The sequence below is a fragment of the Hetaerina americana genome, unplaced genomic scaffold (genome assembly GCF_022747635.1).
Source record: "Hetaerina americana unplaced genomic scaffold, ioHetAmer1.1.p SCAF_14, whole genome shotgun sequence".
In the NCBI taxonomy this organism is placed as follows: domain Eukaryota; kingdom Metazoa; phylum Arthropoda; class Insecta; order Odonata; family Calopterygidae; genus Hetaerina; species Hetaerina americana.
The window spans coordinates 16176577-16201133 of record NW_027286514.1 but is presented as its reverse complement, the minus strand read 5'-3'; the positions used below and the strand labels follow the sequence as shown (position 1 = coordinate 16201133).

At 38.7% G+C, this 24557-nt stretch overlaps 1 protein-coding gene across 1 annotated transcript in view; it reads right to left on the bottom strand.

Annotated features, from left to right (window-relative positions):
• The window catches only part of LOC139686415 (sodium- and chloride-dependent glycine transporter 2-like), a gene marked incomplete at its 3' end in the record, with an annotated part of 28531 nt that extends 10723 nt beyond the window's left edge, over positions 1 to 17808 (bottom strand). Inside the window, exon 1 of the mRNA XM_071583607.1 lies at positions 17550 to 17808. Within this exon, the coding sequence (XP_071439708.1) occupies positions 17550 to 17808 (259 nt within the window). The remainder of the gene's footprint in view (positions 1 to 17549) is intronic.
• Positions 17809 to 24557: the final 6749 nt, after the last annotated feature.

Genomic DNA, 24557 nt, shown 5'->3' with positions numbered 1-24557 from the left:
GGCCAATATAGGTGCCACAATTGCTCTCAGTGGAGAATAAACGAAATCATGAGATTGATTTTGAGGCTGGTTTTATGCTTCTCCTTCAAAATCCTGACGAGTTTCTACATTAATACATAACTGTAGACGAAAACATGAATGCACTTTAAGTAATAAATTAAGAGTATTGTGCCCTGTTATTGCACTGATTCAGTGAATCAAAGTAATCAAGTGAAATCACGAGAAAACATTCTCGTTTGGCAAATTCTCTTCCATCAAGACAAAGCAGTGGTGCATATCTGCACAGTTTAAATGATGAAAGTCATGGAATTAAAGTTCAAATTATTATAAAAGCCACCCTATTTGCCAGATTTGGCCTTGGCCTAGTGACCTTTTTAAACATTCAAACTTGAAAAAAAATTGTAGCAGAAAAGGATTCACATTGAACAAGGAGGTCATCATCAATACAGATGCCTATTTTGAAGACCTCCCATAATCCTACTTTTTTGGATGGCTTATAAAAGGTGGAGATAAGTTGGGAAAAGTATAGTAAGCTGAAAGAAAATTATATTTAAAAATAAAATAAACATACCCAAAACAATGTTTTTTTTCTCTAAGGACTTATCAAATGATTCAAATATATAACATAATCACATTAATTGAAATTCAAATTAGGTAACTACGGGCACCAATACCACACCTGGCTAAATCAAAACCTGCACCACAAAGGAAATGAACTGGTATTAGCAGACGATGCACCCCTACCATATAGTAGCTAAGATATATAATAATCTACCCAAGAATATAAAAACTGTGCAGAATATCTGCTGATTCAGAACTCGTATTTAAGATTTTCTATTGAAAAAGCCATTTGACACTTTTTCTGAGTTTATTGAGAAACTCTTTACTCATTAAATCAATTCAATTATGGGTATACACAAATGAACCTTATTCATTAAGATATAGCAATTTATTGTTCATCATTTTTAATTTTATTGTGATTACATCTATGCTACCCTGTCAGGTACAAAAATTCACTTGCCTTGCTTCTAATCTTCCAGGCTAATGGGTTAATGAAAAATATGATACATTATACTGTATCTCATTTCATTGTATTACTGTAGGTTATACTGCTACATAAAATACTATATTACATAACACATAATATTCCACAATGTATATAATATTCATTGTATGTATGTATTGTATAAACTCATTGATGTAAAATGTTTTGAATGATAGTAACCTGGGGTGACTTAGACAATTGAACACTGAATTTGTTGAATCAAGTGAGTTGAACTCTCTTCATTTGCCTAGCCATGTTGTAGTCATTTTTTCCTCCATTTTGTGCTTAAAAATGCAGGAGTTTTAATCTGTGTCTGTAAGTTTACATTATATTTCAGCTAATTTTTTGAGCTTCTTTAATAAATAATAGGTGCTAAAATCTATAGAGTAACAAAGATTAATCTGAAAGATATTAAATTCTATAATCTACTTTTTAATGCCTCTCTCAAGTAACTGAAATAATTCCTCAAAAAAAATTTGAATAATTGGAGTTAATCCACTATTCTGTTTAAAATCCTCCTCCAATTATACCTAGATACTTAAAGTGACATATTCGCAAACATTCTAGATAAAAGTATAAATTCTATACATTCTTCTTTCCTCATTTCATGTAAATGTCACTTACCCTGAAACTATTAGAGTTCATCCAACAGGTTTGTCTATTGTCGACAATATTATCACAAAAATTGATTGATATGGGAGGAAATAGAAATCACTAAGCGGAATAATAAATTCAACAGACAAGATGACTATCCCCACCTCTCCTAATGCCAAATGAATACTCCACATAGTAACTAATCACACAAAGCAGACCCTGAGCACCACACATTACCTCATGAGCCATTTTTACAGTGGGGAAAAACTGATCCCCAAGAGGCCCTATCCAAGACCAGAAATTGTTTGGTGTCTTGCAGACTTGTAAACCCATTTTATTAATAAACGGTAATCTAGAACTGAGATAGGTTTTGGATGGACCCATGCTACACAGCCACATGACAACAATTCCCTAGCATCTTCAATCAAAACACAACCTGACATCCAGCATTACAATAAGCCCATGTTCAACTCTGTATACTTCCTTCCTTCATTCCAAAGTAGCTGCCAGAGATGGGACAACATTGACTTTTAACATATTCATCCAGTAATATGCATTTCAATTCAATGTGCCCATTCCATTCCTACACCTTCTAGTTTGCCTAATATTCTCCCCTTTGTCACAGTTCTCAGCATCCCATTGCCAAATCAAAATGCTTAACACCTTTGCTCAACATCCCTTTCATCAACTTCCTCCCCCTTGTGAAAGCATCTTTACCTAATGCAATTTTTCTCCTTATGTCCCTATTAATTTGACCATTTTGGTTCAAAAGACTTCAGAAATATATAAACTCTTCGATCTCTTCTAGTTTTTGCCCTCCTATTTTAACATTTAACTAAGCCTTTCTCTTTCAGAAAAAACACATAACCATTGTTTTATTTATATTTATTCTCATCTCATATCTATTGCACTGACTTTCTAGTTCACTCAGCAATGCTTGAAACCCCTTGGCTGACTGGCAAACTAGAGCTTGGTCATCAGCAAACATAACTGATTTTTATAAATTGCCTGCTGACTTTCAATCCTATCTCCAGTTCTTCCAATTCCTCTTAAACTATTTCCTCCACATACATATTGAATGGCACAGGTGATAATGGACAACTCTGCCTAACTCCTCTTCCTAACACTGCTGATCCAGACTCTCCATCTCCTGAGTACTCTGATACATGTACAGATTATGCATTAGCCTCTTATCCCTCTATTTCCTTTTCAAAATCTACTGAACAGATAAATACTTCCAGAAGTATTCTATGATCTCTCTATTAGTGGCCTCATTATTGCTATGACAGCATGTGTCACTCTTTCCTTCCTGTACCCAACTTTATAATTGCTTAAGTAATGATTTTTCCTGATATCTATTCTCCCAATGATGACCCTGAGTACCACTTTAGCTGCATGCAAAATCATACTCATTGTTCAATGGCACCAATAATGGCTGTCTTTCCCTGTTATGTAATGGGAAAGGAGACCTCCACAATGAAGTTTTCCAGTGAAGTTCCTCTCTTATAATGCTAGAAATAAGTTCACAAAAACTTTTCCTACCACATTTCCTAATCTTTCAAGTAGTTCTGCAGGAATGTTGTCTACTCCATGGCCTAATTTGATTTCTATTCCCTTAATACCCTTTCTATCTCACTGTGGAGTAAGCCTGGCCCTAAGCTATCCTCATCTACTTCATATAATCTTCCTATGTCTCAGCTAGCTGTTCTAATCCCTTCACCATTCAGTTATTCTACATACTATTCCTTCTATCTCTCTGGCATTTTCTCTGGATTAACAAATATTTTTTGATTTATCTTGATTGTGTTTATTTTTTCCTGGTTTTTCCTTCTTGCCTCTTGGAAGTGAATCTGTAATTTAAACTTCGTTCCATGAGTGATTCCCAGCTAAGCTCCTCGAATGTATTGGAGACACTACTAAATTCATCATAACAACGTTTTACAAATCTAGCTCTTCTATGCTGCATGCGATCCTATTTGGCAATCAATCCAACTTTGTGAGGATCTCATATACATACAACATATTGTAAATGAGGCTTAGCTAGTGAAATATAATACTTCTCTTTGACCTTTTCATCACATTTATCCAGTACCCCACAAATAAATCAAATGAAACCAAATTAATTTAATTAATCAAATTAATGCAAAACCTATTACTGGGCATTATTTGGTGAATGGGTGGAGCACAAATTAAAAATCCAATTTGTTTACGGAGTACCCATGGTATAATTTCACACACATGTATTTCGCTAGAGCAAATGAAAAGGGGATCCCTTGTCTCCGCAAATTTCTGCTAATTGTTTTAATTACCTTTCTGTAGAGCACAACTTCACCCATATTTCATAAACTTTCCATATCATCTCACAGCTTATTCCATCACACTTCTTTTACTGTTTATTTCCCACCTCAGTTAATTATATAATTCTTTGTACTACCTTGTAAGTATCTCTCTGTTAACGTTTTTCCATTTCATTTTCTGGTCAATCTTTATTATTATATGTTAAGGCTAGCCCAAGGCTATGATTTCCTTGTCCTTTTCCTTATACTGTTCCTATCATTTCGTTGTTGGTTCTCGATTTACATTTCTTATATAAAACTTAGCAACACAAAATAAAGAAACACTCACCACTCACCAAAAGTGGTGTCTTGACCACTTTTCTCCATGGAAGGAAGAAAACTGAGATGGTGATGTACAGGAGAGGTGAAGGATAGTGTGGAAAGGGAGAGGGAGGGGTTTCAAGTGTCATTGGAAAGGAAAGGGGTCGACGGGAAGGAGAAGGGTGTACCTCCTAGTAGGCAAGGTTGAGGATTAAATTCGAACAGATCCCAAGGAACCAGATGTATGCCAACTTCGAGGGTTTTGAGTTTTAGTGGTGTGTCTGAAGGGGGAAGGGAGACAATAATAGACGCATTGAATCAATAGTTGTATGAAACATTGTGGAAGGAGGCATGTTAAGGCACTGGTAAATAGGCTAATGTGTGAGAAATATTTTCTTTCTCTTATTTTTCTCCTCCTTACTCCTTGTCGGCCTGTTTGACTTATTGTGGGAGTACCTCCAGCTCAGGGTGAATTGAAGGTTAATGCCGCTTCCGATGGCAATATGTAAGGTATTCCGCGATTGCTGTTATCTTTGTACCAATATTGTTATTTTCAATTAATCTCGAAGAATTATTTCCTATGAAGGATAACCCGAGGTGTTTTTTATGTGAATATAAAATGAACTTACCTACGGTCGTGAAGCAATGAAAACGAGATAGCCGAGGCTGTAAACTTGATTGGCACGAGGTTGTAAAGGGGGGGGGGTATCCCCCTCCCCCCATTACAACCTAGTGCCAATCAAATTTACGGCCTCGGCTATCTCGTTTTCATTGTTTATTTATAATCGAATATTCATATTTTGAACAACGGCGATATAAGAAACTTTTAAAGTGAACTGAATTCCTTCGGACCTGGTAATGCCGATTGGAATGCCGATGAAACAGTCGTACACCCAGATGAATCAACGTGGAGAGAACCCGAAACCCGTCTAACCATCTTTGATCTCCGTGGAAGTCTTCACTGAAACTACATTTTCGATACATTTCGAGGCAAATCTCAAAAATAATTGATCAAATATATCTATTTCACGACGGCATACATTTTTCGAACGGTGAAATAAAATTTGTGGTGAAGTCATTTGTATGTAACGGGGTTGAACTTTTTCTCAGAAGATTGGGTATACGTCAAATGACAAAAACTTAAATTAAAAATTAAAAGAGCGTAATCCTATATTATGGAAGGAGCATATCGAAGGTTTTCAATTCAAATTGTTACTACAAAGAGGAATGAAAGAACGAAATTTTAAATTATGTGGATAACTAACAAGTTTAATGAGTGATCTCTTTGTTCAGTTAGAAAATAAATAAATGATATATGCATTCTAAGTTAGAAGTGCATTATTGTGATAACACACCAGACTATCCTTGACCCAAAACACCTTTCCCTACTAGCGTGGCCGGGCAAACGTTATTTTATTCTGATCCCTTATTGTTTGTGGCAAAATGACTTCTTAAATCTATCTGTTCTACACTTAATCTCTCTAATTTTACCGGCGTGATCTCGCCTACCGTAGTACGTTGGGGCTAATAATATATTTTCAACACAATCGCTAAAGAGACATCCTTCCAATTTATGCCAGAGATTTAATCTTTAATTGGGTAGTTATTTAACCTTCGCTCAATCAAGTGATTCTCTGCCTAGCTGCTCTAATATTTTGGATACGCTACTCAGTTTGCATAGCAACGTTTTGCAAATCTAGCACCTATACGCTGCACCTGATCCAATTCGGCAATCAATCCAACTTCATTAGCATTCCATATATATATACTTGCAGCATATTCTAAATGAGGCTTAGCGAGTGAAAGATAACATTCTCTTTGACCTTTTCATCACATTAACCTAGTATTCTTCCAAAAAATTCCTCATTTTTGGTAGCTTCTCCACATATTCTCCGTTTGTGTTTCGCCCAGGAGAGATCGTGAGGGGGGGACTTTTTGATTAAACCAACCCTGTCTTTGATCGTTGTGTAAAAACTCATGTATTATTCAAAGTGATCCTGATTTTAAGGGTTTAAGCTATATGGATTTATAGGTTTGAATTATAATTGATCTTGAAGTATTAGGTTTGGGTCGATATTTCGTCAGACAGCTAGTTCGATCTGATGAGATTTCGTCATTTTAACCATACATGTACATATATGCTTCGTTTTACATCATAGATGGAATATCTATGTAAGAATCTCCACTTTTTGAATTGCTGTAAAGGCCCAACTAATATATCTTTGATAGAAAAGATAGAGGAACTTGCATTCGCCATACTCGAGTCTAAACAATATTTGGAAATGACTTGGACTTTGGACTTGTTTGAAAATGTTCCTAGTGATGACGAGTATCACCAACAATTCTTAGATTATCTTGGGCTCAATTTCAGATTTTCACCCCGTTTGTTGGCTTGTTTTTTGGATTTCATGTGAAATAATATGATTTCGTTGAAAAAACATCAAAATATCATAGCAAAGGATGCGGTTTTGAATCCCTCGTTATATTAGGAAAGAAAAAAGGATAAAGTTTGGTTTAGATAAAAAATCAGTGAACAAGCTTTGCTATGAGTTTATTCCTGATTAATTGAGAAACATTTTCTTTTATAATTATCTAATATTTTTTGAAGATATATCCAAGCCATACAAATCATGAGGAAAATGGAGAATTCATCAGTAACAACTATCGAACCGGGAATTTTTGTATTTTGACTATAAATAATAAAATGGAGAATGATTCTAAGCTAAAGATTTCATAGATTCGTAAAAATAGATCGATTATTAGAATTATTACGGTTCTAATAAAATATTCTAAGAACTATTTTTAGACTATTCTCATTAAAAATCTCTCAATGAAGTGGAGTACGTATGCTGCACCAAATATAATAAGCAATACAGCAAAGAACGAAACGTTTTAGCAATCATCGAATTGTGGACAAGAAGCCTCAATGTTCAAAATACAAGACTAATAAAAGTAAGTTAACAAAAGAACCATAAAAGGCCAACTGTTACGTAAAAAATGGCGTAGGAGCTTTGCAAACCATTACGGAACATACACCTAAAAGAAGAATGTACACAAGGGGTATTGATGATTTTTAAGGCAGCGGATTGAGTGATTATGAAACAATGCGATGACGAGAACGGCCATTATTATTCAATAAATGTTATTCGTATCTTTTTCCGAATTATCTCAGCCCTTTCCGATTAGAAAGGAAGATTGTGTATCAGTTGGCAGGGCGCAAAGAGGATAAAATCTACGCCAACTCAAAAATCGCCCGAAGGAAACCATAATACGCAGAGACAAAGGTTTGGAACTGGGCAATAAATATTTCAAGGAACTACTGAACGAGTACAGCATCCTAATAGCAAAATGAGGACATCTCTCCAATCGCCGAAATATTTAATTGCACTTACATAAAAACTGTAGTTCGGAATCAGGAAAAACAAAAAATGAATATATGTTTTGTAAAATTTATGAAATTACAATTTCAAAGAATATTTCCGGCTAATGTTAACGAATTGAACGAATAAAAGGATATTCACCCGGGATTTCCAAACCAAAAAATCAAACGGCGAAACTGAAGCACTACGATCATGTTGGTGATAACCTACTAATTACGGAAGTAAAGAAAGTATTCCCCGGGAAGCACGTATCAATGAGAGGCTAAGCCAAGCTGCTGTGGTTTCGGGAGTGTGAGGCACTGTTAGACCCACAACACACAGGATAAGATATTTGGATAATCAAAGTTTTCATAGGCGCCTTCCACGATGAAGGGTTATAGAAAAATTAATTTTTCACATAATGACCAGACTTGGAAAATTTTTACTGGGAGCTGTCGTTCGCAACTTGTAAAGTCTTATGCTTCAATTAGGCTCTCCGCCAACCTTGACATGTGGATTTGGAAAACAAATATTTGCTTTGTGGTAAGCTTATTCCTGATTAATTGAAAAACATTTTCTTTTATAAATAAAGAAACGGGAAAGAAAACAAAGAATTTTTCCTTATGTAACGTTGAAATAAATCGTCACATTTAGCCAAAACATTTAAGAATAACAAAGCATGGCATCAAGTGTCGGTAGATCCAAATATTATGAAACATCAAAGCTGTTGAGTTGACAAACCAAAATTGAGCTAATTCGAAAAATAAATATGAATAAAGTTATTGTTGACACTGATGGGAATACAGAACCGGATTCAGTTGATGTGGAAACAAAGTCTGAAACAGTTATTTGATGAATGGAAGTTCTGTCCCAAATGCGACGTTGATATAAAAAATTGAAGGAGTAGTTATTACCAAAACAACATCAGAATAATTCACGATTTATTTATCAATAATAGATTTGCAAAACAACTGTAATCTTCGATAGTAGAATTCGTACGGAAAGACGGAGTTTCCAAGGAAGTCGGGTGATGGAATGGTGGGGCCTGATGACTATTGTTCAGGGAATGAGGTTGATTCAGAAGGTGACGAGAGTTTTGAACAGGACAATAAGAAGGCTTTCACTTTCTGAATGTGATGAAGACCTCGCAGGCTCTATGAAGAACCTGAAGAATAAAGGCTGATTACAATTGAACTCTAAAACATATTCAAATCTTTTAAAAGTTGAGCTAAAGAAATATTTTCTCATTATAAAAAACTCTCAAGTGCACAAAAAACACTAAAGAACAACTCCCCCTCGATGATCTTAAGTACCTAGAATGGTGATGCGTCGGTGTTTGTCTCTAAAAACTGCTGGTCCAAATTCGATTGTAACGAAACATTGGAAAAGGTCATTTGTAGCATAAGCCGCATGAGCGCAAGATTTGGGTGTCCTCGAGCTGATCACATATACCTTACAAGGGTACTGTCGTACGTACACACTGGAATCTCGATTGTTTACAGTACCTTCAATAGACCGGATTCCCTAGTGCCTAGTGCCATGAACGTAACTCCCTTTTCCATGTACTTGATTTTTTAAAGTATCGTTACGAGAACAGATGCCCGCGGGAAGACACGAGTTATACGGTAGGCAGCAAGGCTCGGATATCTCTCCATTGCCTTCATGAAAATGAAGGCTCTTGGGATGAGGTACCCGTTTATATGCAGCGTGGAATAGTTATGCCTCGAAAACCGAAAATACCTTAATGAAAAAGAGCCCTTGGGATGAATGAACTTGCAAAAATATGCTGAAATGTTGAAACCTTGGGCGTTTGGCAACCAGAGCACGGTTATCGCGGGCTGAGGGGTTTTCTTATTGAGCAACAAAACCTTCATCCGTGATGAAGCATGAGAACCTTGGGCATAAAGATGTTTATGGTTTGAGTTACACTGTTAAAAGAGAAAGGCTTCACTGTTGTCTTAAGTATCTAAAATATGTGAATGAACATCTTGATGGAGGTGATTGTGGCGGTGATAACACTTCGTAAGAGTCATCTAAGGATGTTCACTTACTAACAGAGATTCCACCACCAATAATTTTGGAACTCAATGAAATACTGTTTATAAAATAAATAAGAAGCTAATCAAAGTCATATAAAATAAGTGTAAATAGGAAGTCAGGTATCGAGAAGGAATGGTTAGAGTCCATAATAGTAGCACAGCAGTCGGGTCGTTTAAATTTTTTATATTTGATAGATAAAATTGCAGATTTCCCGAAAGTTTTCCCTCTTGAACTTTTACTCCATCGAATGTTTTCCCTTGCCTTCCGAGAGAGAAGCCACCTACCCTACCCTCCCCGCGCCCACTCAAAACCCGAGCACCGCTTCGCTCTTGCGGGTGCAGATAGACGGCGCCATTACAACACTCGCCAGCGATCCACCGGATTATTCGGAAGCGCCCGCCGCGGAGATACGGCGGCGGTCACAAAGGGGCTCCACTGCAAACACTATAAAAGTCATGGAGCATTGGGGGGGGGGGCTGACCCGACGTATCGTAGGAGCCCCATGGTTTATATTAAATGCCAATATTCGTAAAGAACTCCATATACATTCCGTAAATGACTTCGTATTAAAAGCCTTACATAGCTACAGCAGATCACTCCCTGATTCCAAAAATCCCCTAATTTCCTCCCTTCCAATGGGGAAAACCAAATATCCCCAACAACTCCTAAAATCAGTCCCTATAATACCTACCAAACAAAGACCTCCTAAATTTCCTCCATCCACAACCCTTCACCCTAAACTAAATAAACCAATTATGCCCTTCCCTCAAAAACTAAAATGCAAGAAAAAAAGCTAGCTGGTCCTGGCTCTCCTGAACTCCCTCACCTTATACCACTGAACACTACCTGAATTATTGGCCCAATTATCTTCAACCCAAACACACCCACCATTCATCAACCAGCTTCCTAAATAGCCCTACTTTTAAAAAAATAAGAAAAAAATCCATTTTACAAATACTACTTAATTAATATCATAAAAAACAATAATAGTAAAATAAATAAAAAATAAAATATCACTCCATATAAAATAAATTCCTAAAAATCAAGATCACCGAACCCTTCCAAATGCACTCCATGCCTCCAGTGAAACCTGGTTCCGGGGGAGTAGTAAAAGAAACACTAACTTCGCTCAGGCTCTGGGGAGGTCCCCCTCCCCCGGTGGCATGACTTAGCGGGCCAAGGGACACGTGGAGAATGTATCCGCACGGGAGAGCAAAGAAACACGCTAACTGCACCGGTACTCAATCGAATGTCCAAACACAATATACCTCAAATAGCAGGGAAATCATGGCGTGGGTGGGTTAAAGGATATCAGGGAGATCGACTAAAGTTATAGAATTCCAAATTAAAGTGCCCTTCGCCTCCAGTACGAAAAGGACATCAAATCTGGCTGTTATCGAGAGTATCTAAGAAAGATAGGGGGAGGGAAAGTGAGGGAGGGAGAGAGGAGAAGTGGGAAACGGTGAGTAAGACAGCGGGGGGGTAGAAAAAGGGAGGGAGAGAGGGGGAGGAGGAGAGGGGTGTGTAGGGAGTTCGGGGTTAGAAAGGAGTAGCTTCTAAGAATTTTATTCCGGAAACTACGAAAATGTAATCTTTAATTTTTTTATAAGGTAATCTACCGGTTAAGGTAGGTTTTTGGATGGACACAACTACCGAATAAATATCTCCTAACAAAACACAATACAGCATTCTGCTCTATAACATGTCCCTTTTTATCTCAGTGTACTTCTTTTCTTCCTTCATCCAGTTCAACATCCCAATTCAGGTAGGGATGAAGGGAGGAAGATCCCAGTTCCTGCCCTTTCCTTGTTTGCCTAACATTTTCCCCTCTCTCACAGTCTTAAACATCCCACTATCAATCAATACACCCTTCATCCATTTTTCCTTCCTCCTTATGACTTCTCCTAGCAATCCCCTCTCCTCGCCCACCATACCTAGCACTTCGTTTCTTTTCCTCTCGGTCCATTTTACCTTCTCCATCCTTTTCCACGCCCACATTTCGAAAACCTCCAATCTATGTATATCCTCCTACTTCAGTGACCATATACTTTTAAAATTCATTGTTGCTCACCTGTTTGAGTTTATGAAGTTCGGTTCTGTGATGTTGACTCCATGGATTGACACATTGTTCTAAGGACCCTAATGGATGCCCTCTCGGGATGAATGACATACTCGTGGTCACCCACGCCGCAGAGGGCGAATGATTATAGCGAAGAACTAAGGTCATCCGCGAAATTTCTGTTCCTCATTGAAGCAAATACGTCTAACCCCAGTGGTACGGCTATTTAGGGTAATGATGCCAGATTAAAATCCAATCGAAGAAGGAAACCGGAAACCAAATCAGTAATATATCCCCACATACTAACGATGGACCGTGGTTCGAGGGTGATTCTTGGAATCTAATGGAACCGGACCACGTGGTTAGGTGTCTTGCTCGGCCCTGGGGAAGTCAATGCTTGCATCATCGTCATCGCACGAAATCCATGCGCCACCGACCGGATCGTAAATGACAGGAAACAGAAAAGGACTTCTATTGTTAGAACAGGAACATGGCTTATTAGGATGATGCCTAGGTCAGCCAAATGAAAAAACACAAAAATTTTTATTGCGGAGGAAAGGACAGCCAATATGAGATAGCTGTAGCACTGAACAGGTAATGGGAATTTCAATGCAACAATTTCAGAGTGTTAATATCATTCGCCTTGACCGGGGTGCGACCCCGGATCCCTCAATGTCCGGTCGAGTGCTTTGGCCAGTTAAGCTATCGAGGCGTCCTGTTAAACTCTGATATTTTGGGGGCTTTAAAGGAACAAGATGTTGCTACGAAATACCGTGCATACAATGTCACAGGCATTTGTATTCGTGCGCGACGCGCCACAATCCACGAGGTTAGAGCCAACTTTTAAGCACTTGGGCTGTTTATAACTTGACAAATTCCAAAGAAACTTCGGGAGATGCCGCAACAGTAACTTTTAACGGAGTCATCCGCTATTGTGCATTTCAATGCAATAATTTCAGAGTGTAAAAATCATTCACCTTGACCGGGATTCGAACCCGAAATATAAGAGTTTAAGAGGACGCCTCGATAGCTTAACTGGCTAAAGCATTCGACCGGACATTGAGGGATTCGAGTTCGAATTACGGTCGAAGCGAATGATTTTTACACTCTGAAATTGTTGCATTGAAATGCACATTAGCGGATGACTCCGTTAAAAGTTACCGTTACGGAATTTCCCGCAGTTTCTTTGGAATTTGTCAAGGTAATGGGAAGTTTAGCAAATACATAAAAGCGAGCGAGTGACAGAATTCCATTGGAAAATATGCAGACCATCCGAACTATATAATGGTAGGCCGGGTGCAGATAGTGGCTGCGATTAGTTCGATGAAATGATTGCCAGTTTTTCATGGGAGAGAACATTTGAAAGTGGTGAGGATTGGAATGCTATAGTTAGCTAATGTAGAGACGGAAGTGAGATGCAAGAGTATTGTTCATGAGAAAGGGATTGCCACGGGGAGATAACTCTTGAGTTATGTTTGGGAAAAACCCTAACGAAGCACATGTTTTAAACACCATAACATGCACCATGCACGTGGGAGATTCGGAAAAGTGTGAAGAGATATGACTTAATAGAAGGCCGGTTTGGTAGTGGTGAGGAAGAAAAGGCATAACCAGGAAGTACTTAAATTCTTCGCAGATTTCGACTTAGTAATTTAGACACAATTGATGAAGGTTTCGCAGGAGGTAGGGTCAACTGAAAAAGGAAAGGTGACATGCCTCCAACTCATAGGTACACATCTTAGATTGCTCTCAGATTAAGCGTGGACAAGAAAAAAGGAGTATTGTTTAATATATCATTTAATATTGCACCTTAAACAGTATTTGCGATAAATTAAATAAAATAATCATACTGAGGGGAAAGATATTACTACTACTACTAACCTATCCAAAACCTTTAAATGTATTTGATTGCACCAGAGCCAATATCGGATGGTGAGTCGGGATGGGCAGTGTTAGGAAGAGGGATAAGACAGGGGTGTCCCTTTTCATCCGTGCTTTCAAATACGTTTACCTGCGGAGAAAATGGCAAGAGAAGCATGGGATAGGCTGGAGAAAGGCATTGGTCGTTGGTAGCTAACTTTCCAAATCAGTTAGATTAGCAGATGATCAAGCGTTGGCTAGTTAGTCGGCGAAGGGCATTTAATTACTGCTGTGCGTATAATAGAATCAGTGCAATGGGAATGGAGGCATAAATTAGAGCAGGAAGATCAATTCACCTATTTATGAAGGCTCCTAGAAGACGGAGGACAAATAAATAAGTATATTAAAAGAAGTATAGTAATTCCTCTCGGGTCTTCCACCGTCAGGGGAGAGTTGCCCTCCATTCTGGCCGACGACATTTCGGTCCTCGCGTCGGGCATCATATTCTTGGCAGATGAGACCCGGGAGGAATTCATGCATACAATTTGCCGGAAACGCAGTAGATATTACTACTTATAAAGAAGAATCTGTCACTTAAAGTAACATTAAGCAAGGACTTTAAGAAAAGACTGAGAAAACTTTAATCTGGATGGTTATTATGTCCTTACCCGAGTCGTGATCGTAGAGACAGGAGGATAAGAGTATATGGGCGGTGTTTGAAATGTAAATGCGGAGGGGAAAAGAGAAAATAAACATAGAGGGAAATAATCGAAGGCCTGATAGCCATGTCAGGAGGCATTCCAAAATGGAAAGACGATTTGATGCAGGATACGTATACTTAAGCAATGGGAATCTGACGGCTTGGATAGAGGGGATAACTTTAGGAAAGCGAGATGGAATGGAAAATAATAGTCATTTTGGGTAGCCTCGAGGGAGGTAGCAGGTATGCAGACCTGAAGAACGAGTTAATGTAATATGTGAAAGGGCTTTTCAATTAATAGTGATCATATATCATTTACAAACATACCTTTACTCACCCACCTAATTTTGGTGGTCCTCAAAATAATCCCCGCTGTAGAAAATGCGCTTGTACCACTTTATTCAAGTCTGATGATGACATGCTAGACGCCATTTTTAAAAGGCCCTTCATATTTGGTTCATCAACCTTTACCTATTGCTTCTGATGATTAAGGGGAAAGCTTTCCACGAAGATGTGGCCACACATTGGGGACAAGAAACAAAACGAATGGGGTTAGTTGTGCACTAAATGAAGGATGATCAACATACTTCACTTGGACTATCAGGGGATAGTAAGCCACAAGTTTCGTGACGTGCGCCCCTGCATTATCATGGCGCATTATCCATAAGGTCTCTTGCGATTGAAATAAACTCGGAGAGCTTTCAAGAAATCCCTTATATGTTATTCTCTAATTCGACGAGTGGGTGTGTGTGAGAGAGAGGGGGGGAAAAGAAGGAAAAGAGGAACACAAGGTCAATGTGAATGGTGGAAGGAAGGATATTTCAAGCAAAAATGGTCCAGTAATGGGAATCTAACCAATTCAGAACCAGTCATGTTTCTTGGAAACTACAACGGTTTATTCTTCCAACTTGCCCGATACCTTGGAGAAGAGATGGCATTTGAGATTTCCACGCTAACTGCAAGAGGTAGAACTAACACAAAGAAAGAGGAAAGGATAACAGGGAAAGTAAACAAATAATATGATAAAGAGAAGATGTAAGGCGTTTGAAGGCACGCGTTGCCAGGAGAGGGTAATGAGTTAAATTAACCAAATAAAATAAACACGTCCATGCACGATGATTGATCAGCGGTGAAAAGATATTCTCAATCATACAGCGTAAGGAAATATATGAGAAGGGCTCGAGGTTCCGGAAAACCTATGAGTAAGAATCTAGTTCTCGATCTAAAACAAGTGATAAAGGCAATTCATTAAGTGGCAGATGGTGGAGGTTTAGATCCGATTATATATATATATATATATATATATATATATATATATATATATATATATATATATAATGTATATATATATATATATAATGTACATATATTTATATATATAAGAAAACAAATGAGGAAGTACTTGGTATGGTGGGCGAAGAGAGGGGTTTGTTGAGAGAAATCCTATAGAGGCAGGAAAAGTGGGTGAAGGGGGTATTGACCGGTAGTGGGATGTTGAAGACTAATTGAGGGGAGAATGTTAGGCAAACGAGGAAAGGGAAGGAACAGGATAGGGATGTTGGACGGGATGAAGAGAGGAAGAAAGTACTCAGAGATGAAGAGGGACCTGATGTACAGTAGGATGTTGTGTTTTGCTAGGGGTCACAAATTATTTAATTAGTAATTATGTCCATCCAAAAACCTACCTTAACCGGTAGATTACCTATTGATAATATATATATATATATATATATATATATATATATATATATATATATGCATATGTATATATATACATATGTGTGTGTGTGTATATGTGGGTCGCGGTAGTCCAGGGGTAGAGCGTTGGACTACCGACCGGAGGGCCCCGCGTTCGCAGAAAAGTCTCTGGGCACCTGCAGCTCCACCCAATCTATGTGATTTTCGGGTACCAGACCATCCTGGGAAGCCATAACCGGCACAGGGAAAGAAATTGACCCCCCTACCCTGAAATGTGAATTTCACACGCCGTCGGGCTTAGTACGAACGAAACTCTACCATCACCTACCAAACCGACCTTCGGATTGATGACAGTGTTTTGGTTATATATATATATATATATATATATATATATATATATATATATATATATATATATATATATATATATATATATATATATATATAAATAAAGATACGTAATAGTCCCTAGAGATCGAGACAGGATCGCTGGATAAACAAGGAAAATTGATCGAAAATGTGACGGTGCAGTTAGTATTGACCTCAATTCTGCTGAAGAAACGTGAAAGTTTACGAATCGTATTCGCCGGGGGGTCACCCGCCCCCGACTACCGTTGACGTCGCCTCGGTTTAATGGAGACGAGGAACCAAGCATCAAGCACCATCTCCGCCGAATGCATTCGCGGTCGGTCGATGAAGGCCGGCCAAGATCACCTCGCCGTCTCGGCCGGACAGCAATCAAAGCGAAAGTCAGTTTGAAAGGTGAGGGTGGACCTCACTTAGCCCTTGGCCCGACGGCGTGCGGTATTCACAGTTCATGGTGGAAGGGAGCCGGTTCCCTTATTTGGGCCGCCAATAGTTTTCCAGGAAAGTCTAGTACCCGAAAAATCACACAGACTGGAAAAGCTGAGGGTACCTAGGGAAGTGTATCCGGGAATCAAACCTGGGTCCTCCGTTCAGTAGTCAAGCGCTCTACCCACGGGAACTTTCCACTTTAACTATTATCACCTTTTTAAAATAAATTCGAAATACCTCCTTCCTTCGCTCTATTATGTACTATTATGTACATGTAATACGATATAATGCCACATGTATGCCACAACGAAAAAAAGACGAAATTTCTTCCAAGGTGGTGTGTTCTTTCAGTATAAACACATTAATTAATTTAACTGCAACCGTTGTGTAAAACGGTTCGCCAAACCTAACTGCGCTTCTCTCTCTCTGCGCTTGAAAAATGGGGGATCGGGATGGTGTGGTGACTAATGTACTAGCTTCCCAGGTCCGAGTTCGAATCCCGGTGGTGACCAAATTTATCAGTGATGTCCCGATCCCTACTTAAGGTGCTTTGAGAGCACTTCAAGTGAGTACGTCGTCCGTCAGATTAACATACATTTAAACTGCGTGACCCCTTGGAGCTTTCCGCTAAGAGTAGGAAGTAGTAGCATATTTTTAAGGAAGACGGGACAAGACATTCCCACTGCGCCCCCCGGAACTTCGAAATACGATCCGGCACAGCATTCAGCACGATCTGGGTGTAATTAGTTAGGGGCGTGCATCAGACGGATTAAAACACGAGATCATTATCCTAATCACTCACCTCCGCCGTTCCTGTAGCACAGGTAGGGGAACCGCCACACGTTGCCCAGGCCGACGGCATAGCTGAGGCACGAGAACACGAACTCCAGAGGAGAACCCCACTTGCCCCTGTCAGCCGCCGGCATGGCGCACGCCCGCTCGCCGGTGCCGCTCCGCTCGCTCCCGGAGGCGGCCTCCCGAGAACCTGACAGCGAGAGGCGGTGCGACCACATGGCACGGAGGTCGTCGTGCGAGTGCCTCACTCTCTCCGGTGGCGACATCCGTTCGACTGGGGCGCTGATTTTGCATCGGGCGGAGAGGGGCGGGAGGGAAAGGGCGAGGGGTGGCCCGTGGGGGCCTCTAGACTGGGCGGCGTCGCGAAAGGTGCGAACTTCTCTCAAAGATGAGCATTGCGTGAAGATATCGATATGAAATTTAGAAAACGTACATTTCTCCGTAGCAGGGTTCGAATTCGGACTCGAACAATTTTGCGCATCGATTTTTTCTATTTTTTCTGCAAATTTACAGTTTCTTTGACAATATAATTTCTTCATGAAACAGTACACGTACCATTTTCGCCATTTGTGAAAAAAAACATTTGAAAAACATTAAGTTTACACGGCTAAATTGATTTTGGGACATTATACACGTTTTACATAAAATTATATTCACATAAATTTTACAAAAATTATATCAATGCAAGCACTTAAACATATGCGCTCATTCGAAAAGATTACAGTAATATTCACACAGACTTACAAATAAACAATTTGCGCATCGATATTATCTCATTTTTCTGTAAATTTACAATGTTTTTGGCTATATAATTTCGTCATTAAACAGAACTCAGGCCATTCGCGCAGCTTATGAAAACATAATTTTAAAAACGTTAAGTTTTCTCAAAACCAATTTTAGTTTGGGAAATTATATTCACATATATTCTACCTAAAATTATATAAATGTAAGCACTTATGCATATGCTTTCATTCGAAAAAATTTCAGTAATATGCACTGTCTTAAAAATATACAAAGGAAAACATAAAAAAAATATTTTTTTTATATTTGCTATGACAACAACGATAAAATAGAACGATTTGATCGCCGTCCTCGTGAGCAATTCTATGTGGTATTAAAACTTCCGAATCATCATCAGAATCGACGATCAATGACATTAAAGAACGATCTATTATCATATATTCGTCATCATCGACTTCGAGTCAAAGGAGAAACCCCTAGTTTCGGCAGACATCGAGCGCAATAACTTTTTGTGCTGAGTTCGTTGACCAGGTACTGGTTTGTTAAAGACAACCAAAAAGTGTCGAAAAATGCGGAGCATTTTCAAGAGAAAAATTGTTCATATTCTCGGCTATAATTAATAATATATTAAGAGTTTTACCTTGGACTTAAGGTCAGTGCACCTGGGATAGAATTACCTGAAAGATCTATCCCCGCAAAAATATATAGATTACCTACATACCTACAAGTGTTTCATCTGTGACATTATATTTTTTCACTAGTGTATTACCTAATTTTCTTGACTTTTATTGAGATAATGTGTCATGTGCCAGCATATTCTCAATCCTATTCAGTTTTTAAAATGAATTCTTCAATCCTGCTTCATACAGGCAATTACGCTATGGCCTGTAAAGCTGGAAACTGATGCTTGTGCATAAGGAATCCGATTTTGAGACACCATTGATGGATTAAGGTTTTGGATGACATGCTATGACATGGTTTTGGATAACTGAGCGAACCCAGCTCAGATGGCATAGGACATTGCCAGGTGTGCTCACACCATTCGCTGCTCTGACTCTTACACTCTATGGACCTATGGCTAGGTCATAGTGTATGTTTCGTGAGCATTCGAGTTCATGCAAAAATATGGTCAAAATTCCTCTTAGTAGACTTTCGATGCTCAGAAAGTCCTGCAAAACACGTTTCAACGTTGAATTACCCTCAAATTATCATTTTATGTCAGAAGATAAAATATGTTAAGACAACCAAGACTTTCATTTTCGAGGTAATCTAGATTCCCATGTTGTCTATCTTAAGCATCGTGGCAGTGCGCTTACGGAGGCTAATGTGAAAAGCACGTCCTTATACAAGAATTTATGCATACCTTTGGGCAAAAGCATCCAAAAAATCGAACTTAAACTCCGTGGGAAACGGAACATTTAAGCCGCACGAGGTGACTGCGTCCCCTGGACTGAATGGGCCCGGCGCACGTGATGACCACCCTGCTCATCTGGTGATATCGCAAAACCAAGGGGCGGGAAAAATCGGTCAAACAAGTGATTCCGAAATGAGTACGTCCAAAAGCTCCAGTATAATAGCAATGATGCCCAAGTTGTATTGAGCGGATTTTCCCTTTAATGTCACATTCTCATTTATTTCAGATACATGCTTCAGCTGCATCGTATGTTTCGTTTAGACGGTCTGTACAGAAACGCGAAGCAGAAATTGAAAACCACAGCTTTTATCTTTTGTTTCATCAACGTATCTTTCTAAATGCGACAAGTGAAAGCGGCCATTTAAAAAGAAATATTACTTTTTACGAACGCCATCATCCTTGTAACCATTATAATTTATTCATGCGCGTGCTTTTGTTCATTTCATTAATGTAATTCTCTTAATACTAGATCGCCTCTTTGAATACATTTTTGGAGCACTCATTCAGGGAAGTATCTTCCGTAAAAATAGTTTAATAATGTAGTTTTATACGTTTGACTAATATTGAATCCCTGGAGGGTTATGACCTAAGACAAGCAGATTTTCTGATGTTAAAGGTTTTCTCTGCTTGTGAGCGACCCTGGTGGCTGCGTCAAAGTACGTTCTCTGACAACGAGCGAATGAGCAAGCGCTTCACTTCCAACCCATATCTCCGAAATTTTAGCGATTTTATTTAGTTCATGGCGTCACAAATATATTTTTTTCGCCAAATGTAATGATAGTATTTCATTGGCGAAGGTAAACATTAATCGGGTTTTTAACCTTTATGCCCATCTCCTGGTAATGCGTCGATATGAACGTTCCTAGGAGTTCTTTCTTTAACCATTATTAATTTGTTACTATTTACGTAATTCTCAGATCCTATAAGAGCAATACTTAGTTTGTTATCCCGGGAAAAATCGTCAAAATTCCGGTTGTCGTTGCATACAAAATTACAGGAGGAATCGGTTGTTTTCTTATTTTGCAAATATAACGATATGAAACAATTGAACTTGCGTTTCTGAAATAATATCCTAACCACTTGAAATGTACACGCTTGGAAAGCTTCAGTTGATTTTGTACCCTTTGTCATTTGTCCTCGATTTACACAATGTTGTTACAAAAACGATGATTTTTGTACTCATAAGCGTCGCCTGCCTTTAAGGAGAAATCATAATTGCCAACATTAATTTTCATAAGCTCCAACGGTGGTGAGTTTTAGGAGGACTTTGCAAGTGGGTCTTAATGTAAGCTCCGAATGGAGCTTGCTGAAATGCTTCGTAGGTGTCATGGAGCTACGGCGGGGAGCTAGGGGAGGCAAATGCGTACGAGTATGTTCTCAGCGCTCAGAAGAGGAAAAATCGCTCTCACGGTCTTAATTACTTAAAAGAGCGAGAAAATCCTCCTTGAGCTTATAGGCGTTTGGAGCTAAACACGTGCGCGAAGGACAGGAAGCCGCGTGGTGATTTATGGCGAATTTCATTTACTTGCCAGAGATCAACAAACCCGCACCGGGAACAATCAGCCTAACGAAGGCACAACTTGTACACTGTCTTACGGCTGAGTGTGTGTGTGTAAGCATCAAGAAGAACATGTACCAGATGAGCTGTCTTTGCGAGCGATTCCCGCGGGCGTTGATCTCTGGTGAGGGATCATATTTCGTCGTAAACCACCCCTCAGCATCTGTTCCCGAACTTGCAACTTACACATTCAATCACTTTACACCTTAAACTAATTTTCCCGCTCAATTTAAATGCATGTGACAAAATGACACATTGAGAAGTGACCATTTGAAATAATAAATGTTGGCAAATGGTGAAATAATTGTCACGGGACCGAATGTATGACAGAGTGAACTGAGGCGCTCCCGCCTATTTTTAATTTAAAACATATTTCTGAACTATATTTTAGTATTTTACCATTCGCTTACTTTTATTTTTGCAAGATTATTTTGTATAACGCTGCCATATATTTCATTGCTAAGATTTTCAATTAAGTTGGTACTTTAATCTGTGTTTTCATGGGTACTGAATTATCTTGTCAGTCGACTGTAAAATTATTTCTACCTTACGCAGAACTATTAGAGCATTTGCCATGATGAGAATACGTTTCCCGTGACGTAACTGATTCGGTGGGATGCGAGGACCTTGCAAATGACCTCAGCAATGAATATGCCATTGCGCAGCGATTGGGGAAAGATATCTCTCCCTGGGCGCTTTGCTGAGAACGCGCCACGGTTACGCAGCCGTCTACCCTCGGGCCAGGGGGTTCTCTGTCGTCACGCCCAACCCGAGCGCCTCATTGTACTTTAAGGAACAATAGTATTCAATCGAACTCCGTCTCGGGGGAAGAAAAAAGTGGAAATAACTGATTCTTAGAAATGACTCATTCTTTTAACCTCTTGAGTTGACTTGCCCTTTTCCTTGACTTTTTTACTGCTTCCGTCTTTTGTTATGTTCACGATCGCTGTTTCGCGTTTTACTTAATTTCTAGAGATTTCCTCCAACATTCACTTCTACTTCCCGATATTATTATTATTATTAAATGTTCAACAAACAGAGGCATGCCTTCGTTAGCTCTTAGAACCATTACAACGTCTTGGTCTTATAAAAACTTTGAATTTCGAATCACCGTTTCATATAAATAATTTGAATAAACTTAAATGATTAATTAGATTTAAAAATTCTCTACCTCCCTTTATGCCGTTCAAAATGGCTGTTCTATTTCTTCCTCTACGTGGCTTAGCCATTCTAACAACAGGCAGCATTAATTTATTAAATTTTTAACTCGAGACACATTAGATTTTTAGACATTTTAGTACCCTGCAAGCCACCGCTAGGGTGTGTGGCAGGGGGTGGATACACAACAGACAAAATTTGACCTGAATACTTTTACCCCTACCGCGGTCGGACAACATTCCTCTGATCCATTATCGTTCGTGGAAAAAATAAAATATTAAATCTATCTGTTCTACACTTAATTTCTCTAATTTTACAGACATGATCTCACATGCCGTAGCATGGTGTTGGTAATAATACATTTTCAACATCATCTTTAAAGAGAAATCCTTCCAAAGTATAAAAAAGATTTAATCCATTAATTTGGCCTTTTCCAAACTGCCCTGTCTCCTTTCGCCTTTATCGATTTTGAGTGAATCAAGTATTGACTTATTTCTTTGAATTTCTCTGACGTACTACCAAAATGCTCCCGGATTGCCTTTCATTTTCTCCGCTATTTTTTTCCTTTTGAATTCGATTAACACTTTCCAAAATTCTTTTTTGCTATTATTCCTTAATATCTTGTCTAGATCTTGGGATCAGATTATACTGAACCACAAGCTTCAATTGTATTCATTTTTTTGTTGTTAGTTATTTGAAAGATAAATTTAAATGTGTCGCAAATATTGTTTAAAAATTTTGACTCACATCAGTTTGCAAATGAAGGGAATGAGATTTTCCGAAAGAGATGAAGTGCTAAATTCATTGCTGTTAAGCCCTTTTACTGTTTAGAGCTATCCTACTGTTTAGATTGTTGCTCTAGTACACATCTTTAGTCACGTAACTCAGCCAATTAGAAGTTGATGAATTCCTTGCAAAAGCTTCCGAGGTGTGTAGATATTGAAGATCTTACCATTCCGGGATTTACTGCGCTATGGTGAATATTTCTGGGAGAACAGTTTCGCCTGTCTTCAGATCAGAAGTTTTCAGGCCAGAAGACTTCTGACCTGAAGAGCTGGTAATTCAATACTGCATGCTCAATCTTGTTGCATTTTGGACCTTTATTTGGTGAATCGCAAAGCCTGATGGGGCAGAATTATAATGACTATTATGTTAAATTACACTGTGTGAGGCAGCAACTCTGTGATATGCCTTTCAGTTATTGTTCTGAAATCATCATTATGTACTATTAAAATCAATTTATACCTATTTTCTTATATTTTATATTCATTAATATTGAGTAAATACATTAATGATGATGGACTAGCTGTTCTACATAATGTTCCACATTAGGAATTGAATGTCCGCATGAGGAAATCATAGAAACATGACTGGTTACTTGCTAGATATAGTCCTCCATTTTTTAAAACTATATGGGAGCAGCTGTGGCCAGCTAGTGTGTTGAGCCAATAGATGTCTTCTTAGGACCTCCTACAGCAACCTAAGAATATATTCTGAGATGACATTTTTGCATTTGGTTTTGATATACCACAGGTTAATATCCTGGGCATAAGTAATCAAATATACTGATTATACTTCAGATATCATATTGGTTTTTTCAGATGATAAAACCTATTTTTTATTCACTCTGCAAGTAAGCCAACAAACTATCTTTCATCCAATTGTAAGTAAAATGTGTTCACTGTACAAGTACATTATAGAATGTGGAGCTTTGAGTCACCTGGAGCCCTCTGAGGTCAATCAGACAGATCGACCCTCATGGATTCTACCCATTTGATGGCCCATGGCCTAATCTTGATGTATGCACATGTACATTCAAAAGGTGTGCCCTTTGCAGCAGTGAGGTCAGTTGGTCTTGGAGTGGCTTGAGGAAATGTAGCTACAATATGCACAAATTAGTTGTAGTCTACCAACATTATGTAGGTTTTTGAAGGACCCTGTAACTATATGTACACTACCGTGCTCCTAAGCCCAAACTAACATGATGTAATCCTCATTCACAATATCCTTAAACCCCATATTTGATATCAAAGCAATTCGTTATTTACCTCTGCATACTTTCTGCTTCCCTTAATTTAATGAAAAATTCTTACTATTTTCCTCCTACTGCCTCACTTTCCTAATATTCCCCCTTCTTTCACCAT